Source organism: Centrocercus urophasianus, unplaced genomic scaffold (assembly GCF_019232065.1).
Source record: "Centrocercus urophasianus isolate 14NV4802_14NV808 unplaced genomic scaffold, USGS_Curo_1.0 seq_25, whole genome shotgun sequence".
In the NCBI taxonomy this organism is placed as follows: domain Eukaryota; kingdom Metazoa; phylum Chordata; class Aves; order Galliformes; family Phasianidae; genus Centrocercus; species Centrocercus urophasianus.
Genome location: NW_024884811.1, coordinates 16,651,717 through 16,679,211, shown reverse-complemented (window position 1 = coordinate 16,679,211; position 27,495 = coordinate 16,651,717). Strand labels below are relative to the sequence as shown.

The following is a 27,495-nucleotide window of genomic DNA, read 5'->3' as shown; positions in this document are numbered from 1 at the left end:
TTTAAAGCACATGCAGGCTGCACATACTGCCTGTATATTCCACTCTGCTTGCATACTCTAAGAGCCCTTTGCATTTTACCTCTCACACTCTATGTGCCATTTTAAAGAGCTCCCTAAAATATCACCTTATTCATATCCAGGCACTTTGTCTCCTATTCCCCTCCACAAGATACATACAGCCTCTTTCTCTTGAACTAGAAACCTGAGCTACAGTACTGATAAAAAACAAAGCACAACAAAATCAAGGATTCCACCTCCTTATCTCACTTTGATCCACAGCTTACTGAGAAATAAAAAACTTCAAGCTCTAGACTTGGAAGTATTCCTTTGAATGAAGGATGACTATGTTTGATTCAGGTTTGAATTTAAAGCCCTGGCTAAGGTTTCATCTAACCAAACATTTATTTTTGAAGTTATAATACATCTCTTCCATCTGTCCCAGCTACCACCTGCTGATTCAGTTTGTAAAGAAATTCTGGTGCACTTGAGCTACAGTCCTTTTGGAAGAATAGCATTCCAGGTGCACAGCAAAGGCACTTCAACTACTAACAGGCTCAAAACAATGAGTAGTGGAAAAACAAATAATAGCTAAAAAGCTTCAAATACTAGCAAAAATTTCAAAGTACTGGAGGAAAAAAAAAAAACAGTAAAAGTAAAGTTTTCATAGTAAACCCCAAGGGTCCTCAGCTTTAGCTTGTGACCTCCTGTTTCTCTTCTTCAGGAATTGCACTCAAAACACTGAATTGATTCTTCTAGAGAATTGTGTCACTAAAGTTTTGGATAGGTTCATCCAGTTTTTAAGTTCACACACATTCATAAATGCTCCGCTTAGTTCCAGTGACACCAGAATTAGCCCAGAACCCCACATCACTTACCAAGCCATTGCAAGTGCTGATTGCTGCTGTTCCACTCCCTGAACCTGGTTGCAATACTGTGCCAATAAAGTGGCAAGGAACTCCTGAGTGCATTGCAATCTTCGCACGACTGTGGTTGCCATGTCTCCTCTCTACTACGTAGTTGTGGGAAAGAAATCCCATGTGGATAGTCAAGTTGAAAAACAGATCCTTCTCCTTGTGGTTAATTTTATAATATATTGCATTCTCTTTTTTGTCGATATCTCTCTTCTTTCTTGTGTTTGAGATGTGATGGTGTAAATCAAAAGAAACAAAATGCCCATTTGCATCTACTCTTGCTGGATCTACCACTTCGTATTCTTGCAGTGTCTTGATAAATTGCCCTGAAATGAATGTGAAAAAACAAAGAAGCAAAATCGGTAAATGCAATCCTGTTCAGAGATCACGTGGTTTAAAGAAAAACTCAAGAGTGACAGCGGTCCACCAAGCCATACTGCACAAGAGCTGACACTCTGTATCTTGCATACCCATCACAAAAGGCTCTGATCAAGGAGATGGTGTCCACACATTCAGAAACCTGTCCACCTTAAGTAGGAGACGGAGCCTTATAAATTAGGAAAAATAAAAGAAAACGCTACTAAGTGGTTTTATGGGCTACAGGAACAGCAAGAACATCAGTAGCCTCAGCCTTGGCAGATGCTGCAGCAGAAGAAGGAATTTTAAAGGGTTTGAATGAGAATGAAGTAACTATGCAATTTTGCATGAGGATTGCCAACCATGATAAGACTGGATAAGACACCTTATCAGGATCCAGAAGAAGAAATTAGGAACCAGCAGAGAAAAACATCACTGGCTTTCTTGTCCCTTGCTACAATACAGTACAGCTGTTTCTGACTTCTTGCTGTGGTGTTTTGTTTGTTTTTTTTTAATTAGTTTAAACCTTAAAAGTCCCAAGCAAATAATAAAACTATGTAAATTGTAATCATAAGAACTCGTAAACTAAAAGAAGGATCTTCAGCTGGCATAACTGACTTCAGCCCAAGAAATCACAGGCTGAACATCAAAAAGAAATTGTGAGGATGCACATTACTTCAATTCCTCCTTTCTCAATCACTCATTCACAAAGTGAATCATCTCATTTATTAAACCAATTAACAAAATAATTAACCTGCTTCATAAATTTCCAGAGCCGCATATTCCTCCCTAGGACTGCTAAGATAACACTTCTAGATACACTTCTCTTTCCACTGACTACACTTTCAAAGCTTCATAGGCTAAATCATGACAAGACAAATTGTTGTCTGGATTCATTGCCTTTGGAAAGGAAGATATCTCCTTCATCCCCACTAGCTGCAGCTGGGACATGACTGCTCATATTTCCTTAGGCCATGTGCACTCAAGACACATGCACTGAAATACTCCCAATTGAAAACCAAAACATACATGCAGACACAGACAAAATGAAAAATACACACCAGACTTCTCAGCACATACATAAAACTAGGAGGGCAATATGTCTTTACTCAGTAGCATCTTCTATTTCAGAAACAAGCTCATCGCTCTTCTACACAATAGACAATATATTTTTTTTAGTGCAAGTCATGCCAGCAGCCTACAGTAACTTTGTGCCTTTCCAGGAAAACCACAGCAGTGGGCTCTTAATCTTCATAGCTGCAGGTATCACAAATGGGGAGACTCATTCCTATAACAAATTCTGAGAGATGCCTCCTGCCCTTTTCTGCATCAGCTCTGTGGGAAATGAGAGGCTGAAAACTCAACCCACACACTCCTATCCAGAGTTTACACAGCCTGTTGACAGCAAAGCAAGTGTCTGCTGCTTGGCAATTTAGCAGCTGAAACTATCCTGGGGTCCCCCTCCCTTCATGACAGTCCAGTGCAATGGAAGAATGGGCACCAGGAAAAGAGAAGAAACCCCAAAACACACGTTGCCTGCAGAAGATGTTACAAAATTCCTGTCTATTTTCCTCCATGCCTTAAACTGTGCAATCAAAGGCAGGGTGAATAGAGTATCCTGGAAGATCAAGCTCCCATTTGCCTGCTTTTCAGCCCAATTCATGGAATGATGACTTGACCTTAATTTGTTGTGGCTCAACTGTTAAGCTCCATTCAAGACCAAAGACTTGCAGTTTTGGACTTTGTTTAAGTGTTTAATGAAGTTTCTTATTTCATTGCTATAGAAATTAGTGTGCAGATGCTAGGGCAATTTAGACGTTGTCAGAAAAACTAGAAATAATGCTTAAGCATCTGTTGCCGACAACGTTATCAAAGCAGAGAAGTCTAACTTCTTTCATCCACTCTTTCAATACTCATCTCTGAATGTTAGTCACTGGAGAGTGAAATTATGCTGAAATAATATTATACAATAATACAACCACAGAAATGAATTATTTAAAAGTCTGCAAAAGACCATAGGGAATAAGATTACAACACAATAAAGCTTAACAAGATGAGGCGAAAGGTATTTCTGCAAGTAATCATTATCAATGTTAGCAAAGGCAAACCTATCAATATTAGAACAACTTACTAAGCTCCATGCTGAGGCTAACCACTCAAACTCTCTAGCTGGAGACAAGTCTTAAACAAAGATAGGAGACACAATTTTGATAATGCCTTTCTGCTCTTCTGGGAAAGAATAACAATGAAAAGGAAGCAGCAACTGAGAGAATAACTTCACACATGCAGTCCTCACCTCAGTAGAATAAGGGCTGTAATTCAACACTGACTTCCTGAAACTTCCTTCTCAATTAAAGCATTATGGGCTCCCACAAAACCTACTGCCAGCAAACATGAACAGAGGGAAATGGATATATCCCAGGACCACAGATGAGCCCCAGGGCTGGCATGCCTTCCTTGCCCTTCAGAGAAGTCTGTCCCACCAAGTGGCCCGCTCAGGATCTGCGGCCAGGAAATGGAAGATTTCCATTTAGGCTTAGGTAGCACCAGTGTGGAGAACAGTGTGGAGAACATTTTGTCTTCCCACAACTGCCATTTGGGCATGCTGGCTGGCATCATTGCCCTAAGCAGTACCACAGCATCACATTAAGCAGGTCATACTTGTTCAATCAACTCTTTGCCTTGATACCACAGTGCATGCAAGGGTCATTTCAGACAGAGAAACTAACCAGCCCCAGGCCCATTGGGCTTGCATAAGAAAACTAAGAATTGATTAAATCATTTGTGGAACCCTCCCTACAGACCCTGCAATTTCTGTGACTTGAAAAACATCTGGCAGTACTTAAAACTACTGCTGTCCATTCTACTCCTGTGTGGATTCAAACTCACAACATGTGGCAGAGTACTGCCTATATTAAGAACTGCTGTACAGAGAGCAGATAAACAGGGGAAGAGAAAAAAAAAACAGTCACTGTCTGTCACATGGGACAGAAAATGTACAATTTATTTTAGGCGGAAAATACGTTCTTCTGAAAACATTCCTTTAAAATGTGACACATCATCACTTGCATTGACTCATCTTCATCTCTGTAGCCCATCTGCATCTGCCCCTCAAACCATCTGATCCCCTGGGATAGGAAATAATGTTGCTCATCTCTGGCAGGAGACTCCCTGAGCCAGAGAAAGGCTCTGCACGCAGGAAATACCCCTCCTATGAAAAGACCCATCCTGGAGAACAGCCATCCAGGGAGCCCTTGGTCACGTAGCAACATTTATTGTCTGATCAGTCACACCATGGATGCCAAGTGAAAATGCACATCTAACAGCTATGCTGTTTCAGTCCTAGATGTCGCACGCTTCACTCTTACCTCCATCTGCACTCTGTCTTCCTCAGGAAAAGAATAATATTTTGAACTGTCCCTTTATGCAGAGTTTATTAAATTTTAGCATTCAGTGCCTATAAATGAAGATGATTCTATATCCATTTCTAAATATCTGGGAAATAAACAGCTGCCAAAGTGCAAATAGAGCTACCCCTGTCCTTTCTGAGGGACAGAAATGATTGTATTCAATCAGTGTAAGTGAATTCAACAGAAACTAACTTCAGGATAACTGTTGCTCACTTTCCAAAAAGTTTATTTAACAACCATTTCCTTCCAACATCTCTGAGGGACACAGAAGACCTTCTCCGTGCTCACACTCTTCCGCTGACAGCACCACAGGTGTTGATTTGATCAGGAGGACTTTCAGAAAACAAAATTTTCTCCTACTCTTTCAAGATTTTGATGACTTGGCAGAGTTTTCCAGCTAATGAATTTCCTCTTCTCTCAGCTCTCCTTAAACTGGAAACAGTACAGAATTCCTAAGTTATGCCACCCTAGATGTCCAGCAGCTGTAAATGGATATGGTAAAGTTAAGCCACCTGTGGAAGTCAGGCCAGGGTAGTGTTCAACAAAAGGCTTCTCTAGCACACAAATGCTCAGCCTTAACCTACTGTCCTCAGTGCATACAGAACCATAGAATCATTTAGGCTGGAAAGACAGGTAGTATCACGAAGTCCAATGACCAGCTCACCACCAGAACACACTCTAAACCACGTCCCCAAATGCCACTTAGTTTTTGAACACACCCAGGGATGGTGAGACCATCACCTCCCTGGGCAGCCTGTTCCGAGGCAAAGTATTTCGTAACATCCAATCTAAAACCCCCTGCCCCCCCCCTTCCCCCTACTAGCACAACATGAGCCCATAACCTCTCATCCTAAACAAGACTTAGGTTGAAGGAGTTGGTACCTGGTGAGCTGCGGGTGCAGGATACTTGTATTCAGCCATTCAGCCTCTGATGATAAGGCTTACTCTGCAAATGTATCGGATTAATACTTGGTTGCTTTTTTTTTTTTTTTTTTTTCCCCCATCTGGAGGAGCAAAACTTCTGCAAATTGTCCTAACAAAGCCAGGCTATATCCTATTAACACCAATCCAAGCTGCTGCAGTACAGAAGTGATAAAAATAATCAGAAATCTCTTTCAGTTTAGTATTAAGAAATGACACTGTTAATTAGGAGATGATTCCTAACGAGGAACATGAGCAAAACATGGGATGCAGCAATGTCTTTATCTACATAGCACAACTCAATGACTTCCAAAAAGCAACAGGAAGCTGTGAGAGCTGTGCTTTACCCTGTAAAAGTTTAATTCAAAGTCTCGCGGCAGCCCCGGCAGCACCGCACGGGCAGCGTCCGGAGCTCACGCTCCGCAACAGCGCAGCGCCGACAGAACTACGGCGGGGCCGGAGTACGGCGTATTTCAGTTTCTCTGCCTGGGTAACAGCAGAAAAACAGCAAACGCGGACAAACCCGCCCCGGCCGCCTCCCTCCATCCCTCCTTCCCTTCGGAGCTCTCTCCGCCCGCGTCTTACAGACCTTGCCTTCCGTCGGGGAAAAGCGACCCGGCCGTCCCGCACAGCGCCGGGACGTGAAGGACGAGAAGCCAGAATGAGCCGCTCGCCGCCCAGCTAGGCGGGACGCATGGCATGTTGCGGGAGGGCTGCGCTCAGCCGGGCCGCGGCATGGCCGGGCAGCGGCGGAGCGGCCTCCCGGCACCGCCCGCACTCCGGCGCCGCTCCCCAGAAGGGCTGCGCGGGGCCGTCCCGGTGTCTGATTTCTGCCCGCGGAGGAAGGAGGGCCGGGAGGAAGAGGGTTCACCCCCCTCCCCGCGCCTCGGAGCCGCCGGGGGGTTCACGCGCCCGAGAGGAGCGGAGCGGATCGAACCGGACCGGCGGCGGGCGGGGGCTGCCGGCCCTTCTGCCCGCCTCATGCGGCGGGGGCCGTGAAGACCGGCCCGCACCAGCCAGGCGGCCCTGTGAAAGGCCATGGGAAGGAAGCAGCCCTTCATCCCCGCTCCCATAAGGCAGCCCCGCTCACAGGGGCGAGTTCTACACCTAGGCACGATGCACGCTGATAGGTAACGTGTTTCCCACCGAAGAGGCGATGCTTGAGAAGCTGGAAGATGCCAAGAGGCCGCTGAGCGCATGGCACCTCGGCAGCTATGGGGCAGCCTCCATGTAGTTACTCTCAGTGGCTCTGGTGTTGCTCTGGTACGTCATGGGGAAGGCCTCTAGTCACCTTAACATTTGTTTTTAGCTGGTGCTTTCTACTCTTCTCCAAGGATTAATAAATGCAACCCCTGCCTCACAGAATCATAGAATGGTTTGGACTGGAGGGGATCCCGAGGATCATCCTGATACAGTCTGTGGCAATATTGTTATGCTTGGTAAGCTCCTTGGTGGAGAACTATTAGTTTGTTTATACAGTGGGAAGGGTCTGTGCTTTTGTATTGAGTACATAACGGTGATTAACTCATTGTACCATGCAGACAGTGGAAGTTCTGTAAGTCAAGTAGATAAGGGAAGTTCTGCTTTGGATCTGTTAGTTGTGAAATTGAAGCATTGAATATGTACATCTGGGAAAACTTCTGAATGTGTGTATATGAACAGAAGACCTTTGGTGGAAGGTATGCATGACAGGAGGAGTTCATCCTCCTTGCATCCAGTGCTGAGAATAGAGAATGCCTGCTTTCTAACCTTCCAACTTGAGTCTTAGAGAGTTTCCTGATCGATCAATTAACAGCATCCAACCAGTTCCAACCCCTGCCGTGGGCTGGCTGTCTCCCACCAGTTCAGGCTTCCCAGGGCCCCATCCAACCCGACCACGAGCACCTCCAGGGATGGGGCACCACAGTTCTCTGGGCAGCTGTGCTAGGGCCTCACTGCCTCCTGAAGGAAGAATTTCTTCCTAAGGTCTAAGACATTTTCCCTCTTGGTTTAAAGCCATTCCCTCTTGTCCTATCACTATTAGCCTGTATAAAAAGTCACTCTCCCTCCTGCTTATGAGCTTCTTTCAAGTACTGGAAGAAACAGCCCAGTCACTTTGCTTCCTAATGGCACCATTCTGGTTCTGTCCTGTGACTGTGACCAATTCTGAGTTTTTCAGTAGTCTTAAAACTGACCATACCTCTTGTTTCTTGGATCATTTCTTGACCATCAAGGTTTAACAATGCTCTCTCTTCTGTTGAAAGTTACCCAGAGGTGAAGATTCTTGTGTAATTGCAAACACCTCTCAAACTCCAGAGGATAAAAATGCAAGAAACAGTTAAAAATCCAAGGATTTCCACGAGTTAGAAATGCAGATTCTCCCAAGTTTGGGCCGTGACAGCTCCAGAAACAAGACATATTTGTGAAAGAGTAGCAATGTTTTATTTATGAGTCATAATGTCCTCTCTTCTGGCTAACAGAATGTCAATGCAATGGCACAGATTTTGCAGGAAAGAGTGATTTTGTGTAATATTTGAAATCCTAACACTTGCCAGAAGAACTTTTCATTGGACCGTATTTATTTAATACAACAGTATATTACATGTAAGTCTTTCATGTTAAGTGGCAAATTCCCTGATGCACTTGCCATTAGGATGCTTTTTAATATTCTAGTCACATATCAGACACTGGACTGATCTGTGACATTTGAAATTGTATCCTATTTAGCTCTCTGTCAGCACATCACTGAAATTAATTTAAAGGAATGTGTGACCTGAAATCGATATGATGTCTTTAAAACTTAACATTTAAAAAATTAAGTTAAATTTTTAAAATAAATTGGAAAATAAGGATGTGCCTACAATGAATAGAATTAAAAGGAGAAAAACTGAAATGACCAGAACTGACTACAAGCACTGGAAAGAAAGGTTGAAAGTTCAAGGGATGGGCATGTGTATACAAAGTCCTGGTTTGGAAAACTTACTGAAGGCATTCAGAAAAGTCTTAGGTGTGAGGCATGCAACTGTTCATTTGCTAGAATTTCCACTCATCTTTTTGTTTGCAGTATCTGGTAAGAGGCAACTAATATTTTGTGAAGGATCCCATCTTGATCTCTTCAGCAGGAAAAGTTACTTTCCATTGCCCATAATTATCTTGAAGCATGAGACGTTTTTCCTTCTGATTTTTTTTTTTTATTTTTTTATTTTTTTCCCTCCACAACTACAGAGCTTGTACTGGTTCAAATCTCCCAACCTTGCATATTTTCTTCTCTAATATCTCCAGACATGAGAACAAGGGAAAAATATCAGGAAATAATAAAGGAATGAAAACTTCAGGAACTTAGGAGTGTTTGTGAGAATGTTGGTGTTTTGTTTTGATTATGTTTTATTAACAACCAAAAATTATACATGTAAAAGCCATACAGAACGGAGGAAAAGAACTGTGGGAATCTGATCCAAAACATCTGTGATTTCCTGGGCTTTGTGCCAGCACTCACATACACGTATACTGGGTGTAGTGTCAGAAAATACACTGGGGAAACAGCTGGATTCCAGCAGCAGGTTGCTCTGGTGCTGGCTGACAGACACTTAAAACGTGAAGCAATGGCACAAGTAGAAAGCACTTCCATGCTGTGCAGACAGAGTGAGGCCAGCTATTTCAGTGCTCCAAATTCACAGAACTGTGTCTTCCCTGAGCAGATCCAGCATAGGAGTGCACTTATGGACTATGAAAGTAGAATACCTACATATTAAACTATTTTGTCATTCACAAGAAATTGTTAAAATCTCATGATAAGGAATTAAGTCGTCGTCTCTTGTTCCAAGAGTTATAACCTGAGGTTTTAGAACATTTTGAGAAAGCAAGCGCTATTTTTTTCTTTTTATAACTCACCCTTAATTACAAAAAGAAAAATAACACATCACAACATCAGTTATTTTCCTGTGACAGCAATGGTACTGTGGTTCAGTGCCAGTACATTTATTGAAAGGAGATCAGAAATGCCAAGACATACGATCAAGGTACACTGCCAAGTCACCCATCCCTGAACCCCCTTCTATCTCCCTGAGTGGACCTCCAGAACTCAGATAAAAGAACTGTGTGTATAGAATTCCATGTATTTGTGTAAATGTGTGTAAAGAAGTGGAAAAGCAGTGGCTAAAGAAAACTGAAGAACAGCACCGTGAACTATGTCGTTTGACATCAAGGAGCTGCAAAAAGATGAAGTCCAGCTGAAGACATTGAGAATTAGCATCTCCTACTCTAAGTTTAGAAATCTAAAAGGCATGTAATAGATGCTTGCTTGTCTGCTCCTTCTGTCAGTAGAGGAGTGCCTCTGGAAGAAAGTACATCCTCATCTGTTCTGTACAGAGTGAAACATCTTCTGGGCCTGACTGCCTGTTAACTATACAGGCAGCTTAAGAATCTGCTTGGATTAGAAATGTTAAGAAGATAGATCACATGTGTTGTGGTGGGCCATGTTAAAGCCAGAAAGTATTAGCAGGGTAACAATCTTTGAGAGAATGACTCTGAATCCCAAGGGCACTAGAGAGTATGCTGAGTGCATCTGTGCATTTGCTGGCTCTTTTCAGAGGCAAAATTAGATGGGAGTATTGGTAACATTTTTTAAAAATAATCCTTTCCCCTCTTTCTCTGTTAGAGATGCGGTCTCCTAGCACAGCTAATTTCTGGTAACTGGAATAGACTATGTTGGATCTCCCATTCCATTTCGGTTCTACTCTAAATATTTCTGGAATTTCTTAAGTTAGTTACTCATGCAAAAAATATTTGCTTACATTCCACTTATGGTACGTCTGTGAGCAGATTCTAGTAATAGAATGAAACAAATTCTAAAGCAGTGAGTAATTGCATTAAAAGAATTGGGGGGGAAGGCGGGGAAAGGGGATGTTTACATTCAGATTCCAGTGTTCAAACTTGGATTATTTGTAATTGGACAGACAATATTCAAAATGATCACTTTGTCCATGTAAATTTAAAAGCTCATTTGATCTTACTGTCTATATTAACAATTTAAAGCAAAATTGTGGAGCAGTAGTTCACTTTGAAATTAACTTTTTTTTTAATTAGTGTCATGAAAATATGTTTTTAGTGATGTGTGTAGGAATTCAGTGAGGGAAGGACATGGAAAAAAATCACAGAATACCTCAAATTCGAAGGGACCCACATAGATCATTACAATTTATATCTACATTCAAGCAATACTTTCTGGAGAGTGTATCATGTTCCATGAAGCCTAACAAGGATTTTACCCTTGGACATGATGACTGTGTTATCTAAGTGAGAAAGAAAAAAAATCTGTATTTAGAAAGAAAATCTGTATTTATCTCTCACGTTGCCACAAATGCCTTTCTGTAGTGGATACACACCAAATTGTACCGAATATTCACCATCAGGATAGAGATAGCAGAGCTATAAAATGCAGTTCCAAATGTAAGAGTTGACTATCTGAGAGTAGTCGAAAGCATGAGAGCTCAGCCATGAGCTCATAAAAAGCCAAGAAGAGACCGTGTAAGTTCTAGAAATTAGACCAGAGAAAAATAAATAAATGTTAAACATTCTTTCATTTTTCCCATTTCTGTTTCTGCCTCTCTCACAAATATTCATATATACATATATATATGTATATACATAAACGAAAAGAAAACTGAAAGAAACAGAACTATAACATAACGTAACATTTAAGAATAGTGTGAAGTCAATCTAAGTAATGCGTTATGAACTCTTTTTAATGAACTGCATTAAGACCTTTATACTTCTGGCCCTTTCTTTGGTATGTAGAATACATACATACATACATACATAAAACAATTTTACTGCCTCAAAAATGCCCTGAGAAACAGTCCCACTGAAAATGTTTCTGTAGTTGAAATAATTATACATTCTGTAATTCAAAAATACAGAAAGAAACAAACAGAAACAACAAACTTTCAAAATGAAAACAAAGCCCCATCTCCCTCTGCCAAGACGCTCTAGAATTGCATACAGCCAGTTCAGCCACTGCTGTAATCATAGCCAATCCTTCATTTTTGGAAGAGGTTTGCCAAGCAAGTGAAAATGTTATGTAGATCTTTCAAGGTGCACTGCAAGTACATTACGATTTTCAGCAAATGTTTATTTGGCATATTTATCTGAAACACTCTTAAATGTTGCTTTAGAGGCATTTGCAGGGGAAAATTTCATTCTGTCACATTCACTCTGACATGATAGAGTTAAATCCAAGGGGCAGTTGCCACTGCAACTCTCTGGTGACAGCCTTCTACATTTGCTGTTTAGATCAATGCTGCCTTAAAACAAGTGAAGATGGCCCAATGGTTATTGCAGCACAGCATTATACAAACTCCAGAAGACTCACACATAGCTCTAAACCATCTGCTTGAGAGTTCAGAAGTAGGCAAATCAGTTACTTTTACTGCAGTCATAAGAATACTCCTTGGAAGCCTAATTCTAACAAGTTTGTTAGGGTTTTCACAGAAGTCAATTGAGTAAAGCCAGCTACACCAACTATTTGATAAAAAGAAGACTCCAGAAAGTCACATGTTAGTGATAAGTCTTTGGCAAGGTTACTGCACTTAGATGGAGCAAGTAGAAGGTAGCTTTGTCCAAAATAAAAAACATTGGGCATGAAGAATGTTGCAACACCTCTTCAAAAAAATCAGATGACGTTTTATACATTTTCCAGCTACAGAAATGTCCTGATGATGTGACAAATAAATTATTGTGAACATACAGTGAGCATTTCTTTGACTATTCACCTAGCTAACAAGTTCTCTTTACTGTCTCTACAAATCCTCTTCGGCAAAGGATGATGAAAGAAAAAGACAAACCTACAAGCTACAAAGAAATCCATCTGGTGGTCAGAATATGAGCAAAGGACCTGGGCAAGTATGTTGTGCTTGCATTCCTGAGCTCAAAATCCAGTATCAATATTCTCATCAGGTACCTCTGTTCCACTCTGAAGCTTTTTCTGTGTGGATTACAAAAAGCAATATATTTTCAGCTATGGTTTCTCTCCACTTCCCATTGCAATTTTTGTTACTCCAGTACCGACGTATTTAGCAGAGCAAGTAATCTGGAGGCTAAACCTCCCCAGAGCATTACAGTTAATTACAGAACTAATTCCACTAAGTTATTCATTTGTTATGTGCAATAGAGTTGATGCAAAGAACTTCCAGATTACTCACATTCTCTGTCAGCATTTCCATTAACTGGCTGATACTTTCAGAAGGTCACCACAGATGTAGAACATAGTGAAAAGTGGACCACTCGCAACAAGTGGCACACACACATTGGTGTTTTTGCAGGAATTTCAGTAAAATAAATCTGTGTTGAGACTACAGAGAAGATGGTCACTTGGTATGGTATGTCTAAGTACGTGTGGGATCTATTTTCTTTCCAAAATGTGCACTAATTTTGCTCCGTTTAACACGGGAAGACGAGGAGGAAAGCCCCGATTCACTTCTCACCAGTTGCTTTCCGTTCCGCTGCACGGAGCCGCCTCCAGGCGCGGTGCCGGGCAGTGGGGGGTCCCGAAGTCTCTGGTACGCCGGGGCCCCCTGCGGGCGGGCGGCTGCCGGAGCTGCTGACAGCGCGGCCTCAGCCCCTCGCCGGGCTGCTCCGCTAAGAGCAGCGGTAACTGCACTGTGTTTTCCCCCGAGCTGGAAAGGTGCTGGAAGGACTCGAGCGAACAGCACGGAACTGCGTCAAGGGCGAGTCGGGGATGGTCAGGAGATTTTGCCCCAGAGGGCGGTGGGCATGGAACAGGCTGTCCAGCGCAGTGGGCACGGCCCTGGGCTGCCGGAACTCAAGGACTGTTTGTACGCCGCTTTCCGACATAGGGTTTGTTTTTTGGGTGGTGCTGTGTGGAGCCAGGGGTTGGACTCACTCATCCTTGTGGGTGCCTTTCCACCTCGGGACGTCCCGCGGCTCTGTGAATCGTGTGCCCCTGCGCTGCGTGCAGAATTTCCTCGGAAGGAAGGGAGCCGCCAAGCAAAGATCAGCGCCACCGGCACTCCTCAAGCTCCTCGGGACGGCTGCAGAAAGGCAGGGCTGCTCTCCGGAACGTAAAACACCGGCCAGAATTTATTTTCTTAAGGAGATGGAGGGAGAAGCGGTTGAGCATCGCTTTGCCATGGGTAGCTACCGACGCGCACGCCCGTCCCAGCGCGGGACAGCGGAGCGGAGCGAACTCCCTAAAAACCAAGGGCTGGAGCCGTGCGGCCACCTCTGCCTGGCCGGGGCTGGAACACAGAGCAGGAGGGGCTGAAACGGGGGCGCGGCCGCAGCACTCAGCACCCGGGAGAGCTCCGCGCATGCCCCGGCCCCGCGGGGGCGGATATAAGCGCGGCGGCCGCACCGCCTCACCAAGCGGCACAGCCGCTGCCCGTCGTCTCCGACAGTTTGCTCTCTGGCGCTCGGGAAGCGGAGCTTCCGCCGCTCCCGAGCATGGGATGGATGAGCCCTGCGAGCGCGACTCCTGCTCGGCTGCCACCGGCATAAAAGAAGGAGCGGGTCGGGATCCCTGGAACGCACCGCTGGATTTGCTGCAGAGCGGCCAGATGGGTAACAAGAGCAACGTGTCCTTCCTGCAGCTCTTCAAGAACCTCAACTTGGAGCGAGCCGATGGGATGCAAGGAGACAGCTCCGACGTGGTGCGGATTGTCATCTCCCTGGTGTACTCTGTAGTGTGCGCCCTGGGACTGGTGGGCAACCTGCTGGTTCTCTACCTGATGAAGAGCAAGCAAGGCTGGAGGAAGTCCTCCATCAACCTCTTTGTGACCAGCCTGGCTGTGACTGACTTCCAGTTTGTGCTGACCTTACCCTTCTGGGCTGTGGAGAATGCCCTAGATTTCAACTGGCTCTTCGGCAAAGCTATGTGTAAGATTGTCTCCTATGTGACAGCCATGAACATGTATGCCAGTGTCTTCTTTCTCACTGCCATGAGTGTGGCTCGATATCGCTCTGTGGCTTCAGCCTTGAAGAACCAGGGGCGAGGTGACCCTCTGGGTGGCTGCTGCTCTGCCAAGTGGCTCTGTGTACTCATCTGGTTGTTGGCAATCCTGGCTTCTCTGCCTCAAGCCATTTTTTCCACCACTGCCACCGTCTTTGATGATGTCCTCTGCCTTGTAAAGTTCCCTGAGGGCCGAGGAAGCAATGCACAGTTCTGGCTAGGTCTGTACCAAACCCAAAAGGTGCTGCTGGGCTTCGTGCTGCCTCTGGCCATTATCAGCCTCTGCTACTTGCTCCTGGTGCGCTTCATCAGTGATAAGCATGTTGGCAGCACCTGCAGTGGTCCCAGCACTAAACGCCGCTCTAAAGTGACCAAGTCAGTGTCCATTGTGGTGCTGTCATTCTTCTTGTGCTGGCTGCCCAACCAAGCGCTCACAACGTGGGGCATTCTCATCAAGCTCAATGTGGTGCACTTCAGTGCTGAGTACTTCCTCTCACAGGTGTACCTCTTCCCCATCAGTGTGTGCCTGGCACACTCTAACAGCTGCCTCAACCCCATCCTCTACTGCCTGATGCGCAGGGAGTTCCGCAAGGCACTGAAGAACCTTCTCTGGAGGATCACGTCACCTTCTCTCACCACCATGCGTCCTTTCACCGATACCACCAAGCCAGAGCAGGAGGAGCAAGCCCTGCACGACTTGGTGCCTGTCCACCCTGTTGCACCTTCCTCTGCAGCTGCAGCTGTCCAGCCAGAGCTGGCTTACTACCCGCCTGGGGTGGTGGTGTACAGCAGCCGATGTGACATGCTGCCCGCTGCCTCCAGGGAGCAACACTACTGAGATGGCCATGGGGAGGGGACTGGGAGGGGGTTCTGTGCAGGATGTGGCCCTGGGACATTGAATGCCTGTTAGGATCAAGGGAAGGTGAGATAGGTGGACAAGGGTGGGAGAAACTTTTCTGGAGTTGTCTGCTCTTGGAAGCTGTGTGACAAAAATTATCTTGAAAGTGTGCCCCAGAATGGAGAACAGGAGGAGGAAGGGATGTTGTGGTGTGCCAGGGATCAGGAGGTCTCTCAGAGATGCATTTCATTACTTGCATTTGTCCTGGCTCCTGCTGGAGCTCTGGCTGTGGGGTCAGCCAGTGAGGGTAAGGCTTGTTGGGGTGAAGCAAGACTGTTTCCACAACATCAGCTGTGCTCATGCTCATGGCATGAGCATGAAGGGGCCAGGACAAGCAGGTATAGGGCTCCTGCTTGTTCAGGCTCAGCTCTTTTCTCCCTTCCCAGGGACCAACCAAGAGGGGAGAAGGAGCGCTGTGCTTCTCTTTGGATAGTTGCAGGATCTTCTTTTGTGGCTTCCTCATCCCATCTGCTGCTACCGGCATACAAAGCAGGATGACAGATCCTGGACAGTGAAGGAGAAAGCCTGGGACAGGACTTGCAGCTTCACAAAGAGGGGTTGCTTTGGTTGGGTTTGGAGGGAAGGGAATTGCACCCTACCACCTCCTAACATCGTGTTCCCCAGCTCTGCTGAAGCAGGAAACCTGCAGGCCCAGCTCCAAGGCAGGCTTCTGTCCAGGCATATGGAGGCTGCAAGTTCTGCTCTGTGCCTCAGATTGTTGGGCAGTTCACTCCAGGAGATCAGCACAATTGTAAATAAAGGAGAAAAAGGGGAAAAATCTACTTCAAACTGTTTGCTCCAGGATACTTCTTATTTCAGCTAAAACAAATCACAAAGTTTTGTGGGATCTGCAATGATACTTGCCAGTGTTTCAGTTAACTCAATCTCAAATCCTAAAGTGTGAGAAGCCCAAGAAGCTGCAGTTCAGCACCCCAGAAAAGGGCAGAAATTTTCTGTCCCAACCAGTGTTCTGAAGAAATTGGGATTTATCTGAAATGAACTTGTAAAAGCATTTAAAAAAAAAATAACAAAAAAAAAAAAAAAAAAAACTGTTCCAAGCTGTGAAACTTCTTATGTTAAGGTTATATATTTTCTAATTTTTTTTTTTATTTATTTATTTTATTTTTTAGTATGGTAAAAAATTTTAAAAGGAAAGGTCAAGGTTGTTTTGTTTTGTTCCTTTTTAGAGGAGGGAAAAACTTTTTTTTTCAAAAGGTGTTGATTAATATCTGAAAGTGCAAGTGGGTTAAATGTGTTGAAAATATCAACACAATATTTAAAAAACCTCTATTTCCACTTTCCGCTCTTGTAGTGTAACTCCAAAGTGTACTTGACTCTGTGAGGGGGAAGCATTTCTGTGGAGGGCTGTTTGTCACCTCTAAGCACAGATACAGAGCGAACTCCCTATTTCTGTTTGGAGAAAAGTACAATGCCTTTAGAAGCAATTATGTCTTGCAGAATCCTTTGGGTTTACTGTATATGTCAATAAATCCTGTTGTAAAATTCCAGTTTGGTCTGGAAGCAGCTGGTTCTGCTTCTTGCAGTGAGACACTGTTCTTTTATTCGAGTCAGCAGAGACTTTTACTGCAGCCTTGGTTGCCTCTAACGGGGAAGATGCTGAGATTTGGAAGGAGCCTAGAGAACAGCAAAAGTGAGCTGGCAGCTGATGGATGTATATACAAAGATGCAAAGACTCTGGAAAAAAATACAAACAAACAAACAAACCCGCAACAGGTATCTGCAGAAGATCTGGAGCATTTAAGTACTGTACAAGAATCCCTCTAAGTTCCTAAATGCTGATTTGGATGCCAGTTGAAGTCTGTAGGTACTTAAATATTAACTGGAAAACTTTTTGTGCCTAAAGTCTGCTTCTGAGCATGCCTGAATTTACTTAAGTTTGTAGCACTGTTTATGATTCATGGGGATCCTGAACTCAGGACTGACTGCTGTGTGCACCGTAAGCCATGGAGGCAGCTCTGCACCCTGACACAGAACACCCTGTACCAGGCCACACAAAGTTAAGAGGGGATGTAAGCTTAACTGATTCTCCCTGTCCCTTTGTCCAGACGTGCTTCTCCTGTCTTGTCTTTGATGCATGCACAGATTATGCTCTTTCCTCTTGCCTTCTTAAAAAGTGTATCAGTGGGCCGAGCTCTTGCTCACAGTATAGGAAATGCTCCTTTTCACCTTTGGTAGTACTGGGGATGTGCTTGAATCCTCTGGCTTGAAACTGTTTCCTATTGCATGAGATGCTCACTGTTGCAGGGTCAGAAAGGTAAAGTAAACCATTGAATGATATTTTGTAGGATAATGATGAGGGCATGAGCCCTAGAGAGGAAGTTCTGTTTCTCTTGTACAGAAAAATGCAGAAGAGAAATTGGATCCAGGCCTGAATGCTAGGTTTCACCTTCTCGAGGATAATGATTAACTGGTTCACTTTATGATTATATACTTGTCCTTGCTTCCAGATCCTGGTTCAGTTAACGTCTCTGTGATGTACATAATGAGGTGGCTTCCACAGACTGAGAGCTTTCAGGCCCTAAGAATCCAGTAGCCTAATGTGTCAAAAGATTTGCAAGAAATGCAGCTGGGTTTCATACATTCTAGGGAGAAAGCCCTAATAACAGTGTAGTTATCTGCTGGCAGCAGATAACTACACTGTTGCATGAGGAGAAGGATGCCATGAACACCTTAATCCAGAGTTCAGACAGGCCTAAACATACTTCTGTAAGACAGGAGCAAGGATGAATGAAGAGGAGAAATGGACCTTGAAACTACACTCTTTTCTTGCTATTGAGCAGCCTAGGTTCCTGTGTGGTTTGCTGCATCTGTAATTCCTATTCTCAGACGCTTTAATGCTCTTGTGCACTGCATAAAAAGCTAGAGTATACTTAGATAAGTATCTAAAGCACAGCTTTGAATTTCAGTAGGTGGTGAATTGCCTAAAAGACATCCTCTGTGGTGGTGAGCATGACAAAACTTGTGTGTTTTTGTGGATGACAGTGTACACAGTTTTGTGGCAGCAAAATAGCACATAGTTGAGGACAACCCACGATTAGTCCAGAATCCTAGCAAGATTTGGTGATCAGAGAAAGCCTCAGATGTCCAATATACAAAACTCTTTCTTATGGGAAATCACTCAAATAAGAAAATGCTCTGGGTGCGTTGAGAGAGACCTGACTAATTTTGTAAAGATCACCTGTGTGGTAAGCCACTTAAGTCTAAGTCACACATATGGTATTTGAAAGTGACACAACTTACCACAGCTGTTGGGTAAACGTCGGTTTGTACCAGACCTGCAGTTGCAGCTACATAGTTGGCCAATATGCACAAGCAGAAAGAAGTTTTGTTCCACATGTGCTGTGAATTGTAACTATCTGTGCATGAAATCTGGGCTGTGTTGAACAGCAGCGGCACCAACCTGCATGCTGTAAGTGCTTGATGTGCACAAAGTCTTAGGAATGTGACCACAGCAAAAGGTCATTGCAGCTCCAGCTTTGAGGCTGTATGGTATTGTGGGTTGTCCTAAATAAGCAGTAAGTACAACACTCTTCAAGAACACTCCTGTTTCCTCCAAATGTTTGTGTTTTCGTTTGTAACAATCGCATTTTCATGGTCTGAAATAAACGCAGCTGAAATAAACAATACGTACAGAGTTCTTTGAGGTTTTTGCGACGCACCTTGTCCTGTTAGAGATTCCACTCGGGATGCTGGTGGTGAGGAACATGTTGCTAAGGAACGATAGGAACCCAAAGGTGCAGACTGACACCTAGTGACAGCCTGTAAGATTCTAAAAAGCCCAGATACTCTGATATCAACTTCGATTGCTTAAAGACTTCTAAATGCCCACTCTCCTACCTCCCCCAGGTAATGAACAGAGTTCTTAAAATGTTAACAACCTCAAATTGAATTTCCAGGTCTCTCTTTGAAATGCCTCTTCAGTATAAATATTATGTCACTTTCTTTTTGAATTATTTTTGCCTGAACTCTAGCAGTATAAAACATAAAAACCCATTTATTTCCTGTCAGTACCTCTTTCTTTAGAAATTTATTGCTTAGTTGAGTGCCTGCACAGAAAGCTTTTATTCAGCTGGTATACATGAGCTTGGGCAGGCATCAATGCAGATGCAGTGCAGCTCAAGGACATTAAGATTGGCGGCTTGGATCTGTAATTTCAATGAGGGTTATTTCACTCCTGCTTTGGAAGAAAACTCTGATTGAGGTGTACAGAAGGCAGGGGGTATTAAATAAAATACTTTTCTTTCTCATGATTATTTAGCTATAAGAGCTTCTTCCATACACTATCTCAGCATCAGCTACTGCAGTAGAGTTTGATATAAAGTCTACAAGAAAAGGCTGGGCAGTCAGTTAACTTATTCCTTTGGAAAAGCGTAGCTGCTGATATGTCTTACATATCTTCCCTAGTTGCAGGTTTTTTTCTTCTTAGAATAGGCACATTCAGTTCCAAATGAACTTGCACATGTGTTCAGATTTCTCAAGCTTCTTTTTGTGCATAGCCTTAGAGTCATTCCCAAAACCTTAATTGTAAAACATAGCCTAATGAGATGCCAGAGTGAATTGAGGGGGGAGAAAAAAAGAGCTTGCCTCCTCCCTCCCCCCCTGAAAAAAAAAAAAATCCAAACACACAAAAACAAACAAAAAACAAAAGCAACAACAAAACACCTAAACCAAAAACAATCCAAAATAGAAGCAAACAAAAACTGACCGGAGACAAAAAAGTTTTGCCTTTTTTTGTGCAAGTGTTTTTAAACTTTGACCTATACTCTTAGGAAGCGCTAGAAAAAGGTTAAAGCGACCCACAGCAGACTGTCCACTTCGGGAAACAGCAAAATAGAGGAGTTCGTTCAGATGCTAACTCCTTTCCTCACTCACCTGTTTACTGTGAAAATGAGGTAGTATTTCTCCAAGGGGTCTGTGTTGTTCCTTGCTCAGGCCAACACTCATTGTAAAATGATCAGGTTGAACTTCGACTTCCAGCGTTCAACTAAGCTTTCTGCTTTTATTCAGAAGTGATGCCTAACCTCATGCTGAATGAAATTCAAATATAGAGGAAAAATGACTCCTCTCTGCGTTTATGAAAAAGACTCTGATCAGCTCAGACAAAAAATATGAAAATCCAATTCCTTCAATTTCCTTTTCAGACCAAAGGTTGAAGCTGAGATAGTAAAGCTGCTAGTTATTTATATCCACCAACAATTAGTTCTGATTTAAAATGACAGGGAAATCACATCTGATACAACTGATTATCCTCTGTGAAGATACCATTGGTTTGGTGGATAAGAGGAGAGCAGCAGTTGCTGATTATCTCAACCTAAATAAGGTTTTTGATGCTCTTTCCCATGACATTTCACAAAATCCCAGTCATAGGGGCAGGAGAGGCTTCTGGAGACTTGCTAAAGCAGGTTCCCTAAAAAACATTGCATAGGAAAGCATTCAGGCTTTTTAAAAACATTTTGAGAGAAAGAGACTCCACAACATCTCTGAAAAGCCTGTTCCAGTGCTCTATCACCTTCAGAATTCAAGAAGAACTTTTTCATCTTCACAGAGGAAAGCAAAGATGAAGCAGAATAGTCTCCTGCTCCTTGTCATGTTTCTGGGCACCAGTGAAAAACCCTGACTCATCCATTTGTTATCTACTCTTCAGATACATATAAGAGTTACAGAATCACAGAATCACAGAATTGTAGGGGTTGGAAGGGAGCTCCAGAGATCATCGAGTCCAACCCCCCTGCCAAAGCAGGTTCCCTACAGCAGGTCGCACAGGTAGGCATCCAGGCAGGTCTGGAACATCTCCAGAGAAGGAGACTCCACCACCTCCCTGGGCAGCCTGTTCCAGTGCTCCGTCACCTCACTGTAAAGAAGTTCTTGCACACATTTGTGCAGAACTTCCTATGCTGCAGTTTCCAGCCGTTTCCCCTTGTCCTGTCTCCACTCACCACTGAACAGAGTCCGGCCTCGCCATTCTGCCCCCCACACCTCAGATACTTATAGACCTGGATCAGGTCCCCTCTCATTCTTCTTTTCTCAAGGCTGAACAGACCCAGTTCACTCAGCCTTTTTTCATAGGGGCAATACTCCAGGCCCTTCACCATCTTTGTGGCCCTCCGCTGGACTCTTTCCAAGAGATCCCTGTCTTTTTTGTACTGGGGAGCCCAGCACTGGATGCAGTACTCCAGATGAGGCCTTACCAGGGCAGAGTAGAGGGGGAGGATCACCTCCCTCGACCTGCTGGCCACGCTCTTTTTAATGCACCCCAGGATGCCGTTGGCCCTCTTGGCCACAAGGGCACACTGCTGGCTCATGGCCAATCTGTCATCCACCAGGACACCCAGGTCCCTCTCCGCAGAGCTCCCCTCCAGCAGCTCATCCCCCAACCTGTACTGGTGCATGCAATTATTCCTCCCCAGATGCAAGACTCTACACTTGCTGTTGTTAAACCTCATCCGGTTTTTTTCTGCCCAGCTCTCCAGCCTATCCAGGTCTCACTGAGTGGCAGCACGGCCTTCAGGCATGTCAGCCAATCCTCCCAACTTTGTATCATCAGCAAACTTGCTGAGGGTGGCCACTATCCCCTCATCAAGGACATTGATGAAGATGTTGAACAAGACCGGACCCAGCACCGATCCCTGAGGAACACCGCTGGTTACAGGCCTCCATCCGGATTCTGCACCGCCAACAACGACCCTCTGCACTCTGCCAGTCAGCCAGTTCTCAACCCACCTCACTGTCCACTCATCTATCCCACACTTCCTCGTCTTTGCTATAAGGATGTCGTGGGGGACAGTATCAAAAGCCTTGCTGAAATCAAGGTAGACTACATCCACTGCTCTCCCCCGATCCACCCAGCCAGAGACAACATCATAGAAGGCCACCAGGTTGGTCAAGCACGACTTCCCCTTGGTGAACCCATGCTGACTACTCTTGATAACCTCCTTTTCTTCCAGTTGTCCAGTGTTGTTGGTAAGGTTCCCTCTCAGTCTGTTCCAGGTTGAATAGTCTCAGATCTTTCATCCTGTCCTCATAACAGTGATGATCCACTAATCATTTTTATAGCCCTCCTCTACACTGATGAAGATGTTAAATAAGATCGGACTCAATAGTGATGCCGCGGGAACACCAGTTACAGGCCTCCAATGATCACAACTACCTGAGCTCTTCTGGTCAGGTGGTTCTCAATCCACCTCACTGTCCACTCATCTATCCCACGCTTCCAAAGCCTACCTATAAGGATATCATGGTAGACAATGGCAGAAGTCTTGCTTAATTCAAGGTACACAACATCCAATGCTCTACCTTCATTTACCCTTTTTGGACATCCCAGAAAGCTACTTTGTTGGTCACCACGATTTCCCTTGGTGAATCCATGTGGACTACATCTTATAAACTTCTTTTCTTCTAATTGCTCGGAGATGACATCCAGAGTAAGTTGTTCCATCACCTTCCCTGCTGGAAGGTGGGCTGTTGACTGGCCTGTGGTTTCCCAGGTTCTCCTTCTTGTCCCTTCTGAAGACTGGAGTGACTTTGGCTTTCCTTCAGTCTTCTGATGTCTATTCTCTTCTCCATGACCTTCCATAGAATAGCTGATAAAATATGGACTAGATAAATGGAAAGTGAGCTGGATTAAAACTGGCTGAATTGTTGGGCCTAAAGAGTTGCAATCAGCAGCATGAAGATCACTTGGAGATCAGTGAACAGAAGAGTATGTGAGGTCAAAAAACCAAAACCAATCCTGTTCAAGACATTACCAATGATCTAACCATGGAACAGAATGTATCCCAACCAATAATTCAAAAGTTGGAGTGGCTGATATACCAGAATGTTTTGCCACCACTATTCATAGGAACCTCAATAGTTTGAAGAAATGGGCTGACAAGAATCTCAAACAAAGAAACTGCAATGTCCTGTACTAGGGAATGGAAAGTGCTCACACAACAGTCAGGCTGAGGCTGAGTGGTGGAGAAGCTGTCTGGCAGAAAATAACCTGTATATCCTTTTGGACAAGTTGCATATAGGCCAGAGAGGTTCTCTTGCAGCAAAGAAAACCAACAGCTTTCTAGTTAGAGCATCACCAGCAGGTCAGGGGAGATGATCCCAACTCTGCTCAGCTCTGATGAAGCCACAACAGAAGTGATGTATCTAGTTTTATTCTCTCCAGTATGAGAGAGAGAGAGAGAGACTTACTGGAGGGAATTCATCAGTGAGAGACCATGAAGATGACTGAGAACTTGGAGTACCTGACATGCAAGGAGAGGCTGAGAGAGCTGGGACTGGTTAGTCTGGAGCTGAGCACACTCAGGAGGATCTTATCAATAAATAAGTGCTGGAACCAGGGTTGTTGAGGAAAAGAAGACATACCCTGACTTTTCAGTGCTATCCAGAGAATGGACAAGAGGAAACAGGCAGAAATAGAAATTCAGTATATTTCACCTAAATGTAGGAAAAAAACTTTTTTTTATCTTTTTATTTTATTTTATTTATTTTTTTTTTTTAATGATATAGTCAAGCACTGAGGCAATGTCTCCATCTCTGGAGGTCCTCAGAAAATGACTAGCCATATTCTTGAGCAGCCTATTTTAGCTGACTGAGCCCTGAGCAGCAGTACTGGATTGAACTTTAAGCCCACCCAGTTCCAATGGCCTGCCATGGGCTGGCTGCCCCCCACCAGGCTGCCCAGGGCTCCATCCAACCCAGCCTTAAGCACCTCCAGGGATGGGGCAACACAGCTCTCTGGGCAGCAGTGCCAGTGCCTGAGTAAGCAACTTCTTCCTAACATCTAACCTGTATCTCTCTTCTTTTAATTTAAATGCATTCCCACTTGTTCCATCACTATCTTCCTGTGTAAAAAGTCAATCCCTTCCTACCACTTATGGTGGTATTTCCTGCATGAAAATAATAAACAAACAAACAAACAAAACCCAAAATAAGACAGCACTGAAAAAAATACAACAAATTAGCTGGGATGCATCTGACTTTATATTGTGATCTTCCAGCCATGCAGCTCCAGACTTTGGATCCCAGCTTTTAGCAAGTGTTACTTCTGGAACATTGTCCTTTCTTACATGCCAGTGAGACCTTCTGCTTAAGACTTCCAGTAAAATTTCTGCTATATTTCACTTTGTCCCCAGCTCCTATTGATGACAGAAGCCCTGAAAGCAGAGGTTACAGGGAGTGACACTGCCTCTTGTCCTGTTCCTACTACACAATGCACCTTACCTGTTAGGAACTAATGCAGCAAAAATTAATCTGCCATCCAGTTGGTACAGTTGCACAGGTTTGACTCTTAGTGCTGTATGTTTCTAAAGGCTTAATTTTAGTATGAGGTACAAAGCACCTGGATGGCTCCTAATGCCTCCAGTCCATATACCAGCATCTGAATTAGAATCATGCTGCTGGCTTACAGCTAATAGCAAGCAAACTTTTATTCATTGTCTACACACAATGGAAAGCGCCTCTCTAAAAGGAAGCTTAGGAGTAGGATAAAACAAAGAGGAGAGATTTAGTTTAGAAAGTAATGCAAGAGAAGGCAGCGCATGAGCTCTAGAGAAGTGCTATAATGCCTTCGAACACTGGGGGGCAAGCAAGCACTCAGCCTTAGGGATGGAAAGAGGTACTCGATGCTTAGGAAGATAGCAGGTCCGTTCCCTTTCTCCCTTGGAGCATTCTCGTTTTTGATGATAATTCCTTTCTAAAGCAGTCCTTCCCTCCAGCCCAACACCCCCCTTAATTCTGCAAATAATTATATAAAGCAACACAAGGCAATACTCTCTGGCTGGATGTACCCGCACAATGTGAAGTCATTACTTTTAACATACAGGCAAAAGAGTAGAAAAGGGGAGACACTGTATTAATTTTCAAGAAAAAGCTTTATGAAATGCAACTAATGAATACACCTTGAGTAACTAAACAAGCTTACATGAAACTGGAAAAGCATTATAGAGAACTGAATTGTGAATTGCTTTTCAGAGGTTTATTTTGCTCAAGCAGCTTCAAACATTGCTTAAATGAACAAAAGAAGGAGCAGGTATGGAATGAGAAATGAATGCTGGAAACTTACAGGGGAAAGGTTTGTACATAATGTTCATACAGCTTTATCATGACAAAAGTAATTTGAACACACTTCATCACAGATACTTTCACCTTCTTCCTGCATGAAGTAACTCATTTTCTAGTCCAGAATTATCAAACATCATTGCCACACATAGTTACACTGCTTTCTCCCCATCTTTTGACATATTGTAGGGGCTGGTAGCAAGTTGCAGACACCAGTGCTGAAACTGTGAATTTTACCAAGCGAAGATATTAATGATTCATGACTGAGAAATTGTCACCCATTAACCCCTTTTTTGCTAGTTCAAAAGTCAGAGAAATCTACTGAAATCACTGAGAAAAGATGAAAACTGGGGAAAGAAAAAAAAAAAGAAACTGTGACATAACTAATATTGTAGATACTCTTTGAAGAGAATCAAAACTTCCTCTAACATTTCAGTTATGTAACAAGCCAGTTTATTAAATTGGAATAAATGAAAAGCACTTCTAAGAGAAAAAAAAATGAAAGAGGTGGGAAGATGGCATTGTTTCCTGCCCCTTTTCATTAAACCACAACCAATTCTGTTAAAGTGGGACGGAGGAGGGATTGATTATTGCAAAATATCTGCATCTTCATCTAGGTGCATCATTTGTCTAAACACAAAATGGACCTTTATTTGATTATATGTATATGGAAACAAAACTACAAAGATCAGGTGAGTCCCATTTAACTTCAAAACTCATGTTACTGCAATAAAAGCTGATATTATATGCCTTAACGGAATATACTGATAATTCGTTTCAAGTCCTGAACTAATGCGGAAAGAGATCGAAAAGGTGGAACTTCTTGAAGTAATAGCATCACAGTGAAGTTCTTCAGTGCCTATACTATATTTCAAGTGCTGAAAAAAATACCTGTTTTCTCCCTTCTCATGAATTTGCAACATTTTAAATTATTTTCAGTGAAATATGGAAAGTATTTTTGGCTTTAGAATGAGCACCTTCATAAATCTTCAGTTTTAAATAATGTTTTTCAAATTGCACTTCTTTTGTTGTTCTCTTGCCTTCTGACAAAGACACATTAAGATGGACGTAACTTTAAGTCTTAGAATCAAATATAGGACGAATTTCGAAGAAAAACTGAATCTACTCTGTTGTGTGTTCGATAGATTGCAATTCATTTTAAAAGAAAAGATAATGAGAATGATGATATGAATGTTTGGAACAGTATTCTCTGAGCAAATTTGTAAATAAAAGAATTGATTTATAAATTAATGACATCTCCCTTCTTCTTTCAGGTTCACGATTTTGATGTTGCTACAGATCTCAGTCACTCTGGATTTGAATCAGTGCCAGCTTTTGTTTTGTACAAGAGAGCAGAAATGGCAACAGCTATTTGAATTTCAATGTTCTGACTGCACTAAGCCTCAAGGAAAATATTGACAAAGACGTAAATAAATGCTGCCAGGTTCTTTTCTAGAAATTGAGCATTACATAGTAACTCGTCCTCAGCTCTTAGAAGATGGGCCTACATGCTGCTTTTGAGTTTGGTAGTCCTGAACATCTCCTCCTTTCCCCATTTTTAGCCTTTCTCTTTCCTTAAAATTTCCTCCCCCAGGGAGATAGTGCATCAATGGAAAATAATGATGACAATAAGTGAATTGAGATTAAAACCATCCTTCATTTTCTGTCTTTCTTCTGTTTTTTGTCCTGGTTGCGCCCTTGTGTTCCAGTCATCCCAGTGCCCGCAATATACCCACAGAATGTTCCAAGCACAGCCCCATGCCCCACTCTTTCAATCTCTTCTATTCTGTGGGTGTAACATGAGAGTGATTAATGAGGAACCTCCAGGCAGAAAAAGCCACGGACCGCAGATTCTTCACAGGGCATGATGAAGGAGCTGTGAAGAAAAGCAAGGTCTGCCATGAACTGAGCCCCATTTGGGGCCTGCAATGGAGATACAACCACCAAGAGAATGCAACTGAGGTTTCCACAGGGTTGTTATTA

At 43.5% G+C, this 27,495-nt stretch overlaps 2 protein-coding genes across 2 annotated transcripts in view; one reads left to right on the top strand and one right to left on the bottom strand.

Moving 5' to 3' along the window:
* Positions 1-6,300, bottom strand: part of ADAMTS12 (ADAM metallopeptidase with thrombospondin type 1 motif 12) — a 175,577-nt gene extending 169,277 nt beyond the window's left edge. Inside the window, exons 1-2 of the mRNA XM_042825624.1 lie at positions 6,189-6,300; positions 876-1,237 (exon numbers count right to left, since the gene is read on the bottom strand). Coding sequence (XP_042681558.1) covers positions 876-1,237; positions 6,189-6,300 — 474 coding nt within the window. The remainder of the gene's footprint in view (positions 1-875; positions 1,238-6,188) is intronic.
* Positions 6,301-13,984: 7,684 nt separating this feature from the next.
* On the top strand, positions 13,985-16,516 carry RXFP3 (relaxin family peptide receptor 3). Its single transcript, XM_042825706.1, has one exon. The coding sequence runs from the start codon at positions 14,044-14,046 to the stop codon at positions 15,379-15,381; it is 1,338 nt and encodes a 445-aa protein (XP_042681640.1). The 5' UTR covers positions 13,985-14,043; the 3' UTR covers positions 15,382-16,516.
* The last annotated feature ends 10,979 nt before the right edge of the window (positions 16,517-27,495 follow it).